The sequence below is a fragment of the Austrofundulus limnaeus genome, unplaced genomic scaffold, assembly GCF_001266775.1.
Source record: "Austrofundulus limnaeus strain Quisiro unplaced genomic scaffold, Austrofundulus_limnaeus-1.0 Scaffold128, whole genome shotgun sequence".
NCBI lineage: Eukaryota > Metazoa > Chordata > Actinopteri > Cyprinodontiformes > Rivulidae > Austrofundulus > Austrofundulus limnaeus.
The window spans coordinates 1,420,919-1,424,359 of NW_013952530.1; the positions used below are offsets into that span (position 1 = coordinate 1,420,919).

Here is a 3,441-nt window from a genome sequence, read left to right on the forward strand (position 1 = left end):
GTCTCCGTCCATCTGAAGAATACTTCACGTCTCTGTTTTTGCTCTTTGGACTGTCGGGACGATTGGAGCGAGGGGAGCTGCTCCTCATCACAGCTTCACGCCTCTGCCTTTGGGCAGATTCACCAACAGACATCACTCACTCTCTGCTAGCGACCCATCCCAGTCACTGTTACTGCGCAGGAATCAAACACGTTAATGAGCCGATGATTTGGGAGGGGTTTGACTGTGGAAACGTGAAGGGAAGCAGAGCAGGCCTGGCAACTTTCAAGTACAGAATTAAGTCAAATAAACTGCAGGTTTTTGAACATGTATGAACACCAAACATATACGCAAACAATTTAAATGCAATACAATAATTATTTCATCATTTTCATTTAAAAACAGGAAAAAAAACCAAATCAAATAGAATGAAAGGCAGCAGAAAGAAGAAAAAAATCTATAACAAAGCTTTTTAAGAACTTTTAGAATGCCTTTGATCTTGAACTACATCAAATGGTGCAAATTTGAAAGAGTTTATTCTAAATATATCGATACGCAGCACTGAAATGCGGGTATGCACTCAATGTAAACAAAGCACCTGGCTGAAACAGCTAAAAACCACACGGACTTTCGACTCGTGATTAACCAAAGGTTGTAGTCAGTTGAATTTTAACTGGTTGTATTTTCTAGAAAAGTGTTTGAAATACATGTTTTTAAGTCTGTTTTAATTTGGACCTTGTTTCCTTATTTATACGTGAACAATCTCTTTTTTTCTGTGCAGATTTGACAAAAAAAAATGTGGAAAAAGAAACTTTTGATAAATCCGTTGTGGTTTCAATGCCAGGCAGGGTTGCCAGATAAGACATGACCAACTATGGCTGAAAAAAAAAAACATTCTCCGCTGCTACCGTTTCTTGTGATTTTTATTTATCTCCTGACAGCTCTTCATCACGTTTCAATGAGTTCTTGATTGTGCAATTAAAAAAATATATTTAACAGTTCCTTTGGAGAGGGTTAAAGAAGAAAGCCTCTTCTAAACAAACAGGCCAGATTAGGTTTGCAAAACTGCATGAGAATAAAAAAAAAACAAGACTTCTGGGACTTTACCTTAAATGAGACTAAAATAGAGGCAACAAAAAAACAAACACCTCATATCAGTTATAGAGCACGGTGGTGGAGTGTTGATGGTTTGGGATTGTTTTTGCACCTTGCAGCCATTAAATCAACGTCTTTGTGTATTATATAATAAACAGCTTTTCTTTGTATATCTTTAAAAAATGACAAAATGGAATCTGCTTTGTGTTTTTGCAAACTTTAAGTTACAAGAAGCGCGTAAACCTTTCTTTCAGAACCCCCCAGTGATTAATGAGTCACATTTATTTAACAAGCGCTCACATTTAATTACTGTAAACCTAAATGTGAAGCCACCAAAGTAACAGATCAAGTTCAGGACTAATAYACTTATAAAGATCCAGTCTCGTTATGACGAGACTAATTTTAGCCCCTAATGAAGCTCGGACAGCATTTGGTGTCAACTTTTAATAGCTGATTTCATTTTTTTGTATGTGATCTGAATTTAAAAACTAACAAACTAGAGCAGAAAAAATAAAATCTAACGAAGAAAACTCATTTATTTATTCTTGTTATCTGTCATTTCCCGCTCATTAAACTGCCTTTTCTATCTTGTAGATCTGGAGACAAGTTTCACCTTAAACCAACATGAGATTTTATCAGCTGATAACAGCCTTTTTTATTCTGCACCTGAGGTCATCTACATGCCTGGGTGGTCCCTGAGAGTCTCTGGACCCCCGGCCTGAGGCAGTGAGATTTCATCACCTGACAGTTTTCTACCTGGAGCCATGCCATGTAGAACCAACCCCACCCTGATCCACTGTGCCCTCTTTTACCCTGACACTTTTTAGGACTAAATTACTCCATCTACAGAAACACCAGTTCCAATAATCACTTTATTGTAGTTTTTAATGTAAATTTAAACAATTAATCAACAAAGAACTGAACATTAATTCATGACTTGCTTCTGTTTGATTGTTTTCTGTTCATCTTTTGTGTTTACCTCCTTCAGATGCAGAGTCCTGAGCAGCAGAGAGGCGCAGGAACCAGCCCACCATCACCCATGTCAGCATGTGGACATCCATCACGGTGGTTCTGAAGAGGGGTCCACTCAGACAGAACAGATCACAAATCTTCCGACTTCAACCCGACATTTACCACAGCCCGGAGAACACTCCCTGTCAGTAAATCACTGGCAGAAGCATAATTTACACGAGTCACATCCCAGCTTGCCTTTCCTCTTTCTGTCTTTAAATTATCTCCTTATGTGACTTTCCTCCTCCTGAACACGACCAGCCGAGCCGAGCGGTACCTGCTGCGGGCTCAAACTGAAGCCAGAACTTCAGAGCCCGTCCGCTGAATCCAACGCGCTTCTCCCCCCGCTCAGGGCAACAAAGGTCAAGCCCGACGGATTTAATGTGGAAAGACCCGGAAATGGACTTTCAAAGTAAAACTAAAAGTGCCAAACGCTTAAATTATAAAACTGTGGAAAAAAGCTTACATCAGCAAAACCATAGATAAAAGTGTTTGCTGGGAATAAAACATACAATAGTGATCAAATCAAAATTTACATCCACGATGAAGAAATAATTCAAGTTTCATTGACAAGTTTTTTTGGGTCTGGATCGATGAAAAACTTTGCTGGAAACACCATATTGGACGTGTCTGCAAATAGAATTGCCAAATCTATTGGAATTTTAAGCAATATTAGACATTTTGTTTATAAATCTTGTTTTTTAATCCTATAATTTATCCTTAACTCACCCAGTGCTGGCTCTAGCCATTTTGGTGCCCTGGGCCAGTGTTTCCCAAAGTTGGGGTCGGGACCCAAAGTGGGGTCCCGAAACATCAAGGTGGGGTCCTGAAAAGATTTTCTGAATTAATTACATTTTTGCCTTAGTTGTTACAAAGGAGTGAGGTTAGTATATTTAAAATGGATTAATGTAGTATAAAAATACCGTTACTATGCCCATGTTAAGTTGGCCTGATACAAATGTTTATCATCCAGAAACAGTTGGGGGCACAGGTCTCTGCTACTGTTATTTTGTGGGTCAAAAGCTGAAAAGTTTGGGAACCACTGCACTTTGGTTCCCAAAGTTGGGCTTGGGACCCAATTATGGGTCATGAAGCACCTTGGATAATCTCCAGAAATCAATTTAAAGGGTAAAAAAATAATTGTTGATGTAATATTTTCCCTATAACTATTACAAAAACACWAAATAAGTATAAATAAGTATTTATATTTGTGTACAAGCTGTTTAGATTGTCAAAAAAACTGTGTTTTTAGGGTTATTAACAAAATTTATGTATTCAAACCAGTAATATTTGGGGTCACAAGTTCTTGCCATGGATACTTTGTGGGTCAGAAGATAAAAAGTTTGGGAACCACTG

At 38.3% G+C, this 3,441-nt stretch overlaps 1 protein-coding gene across 1 annotated transcript in view; it reads right to left on the reverse strand.

Annotated features, from left to right (window-relative positions):
• Positions 1-2,422, reverse strand: part of vwa1 (von Willebrand factor A domain containing 1) — an 8,034-nt gene extending 5,612 nt beyond the window's left edge. The window contains exon 1 of the mRNA XM_014015385.1: positions 2,054-2,422. Within this exon, the coding sequence (XP_013870839.1) occupies positions 2,054-2,135 (82 nt within the window). The 5' untranslated portion in view covers positions 2,136-2,422. The remainder of the gene's footprint in view (positions 1-2,053) is intronic.
• Between the last annotated feature and the right edge of the window lie 1,019 nt (positions 2,423-3,441).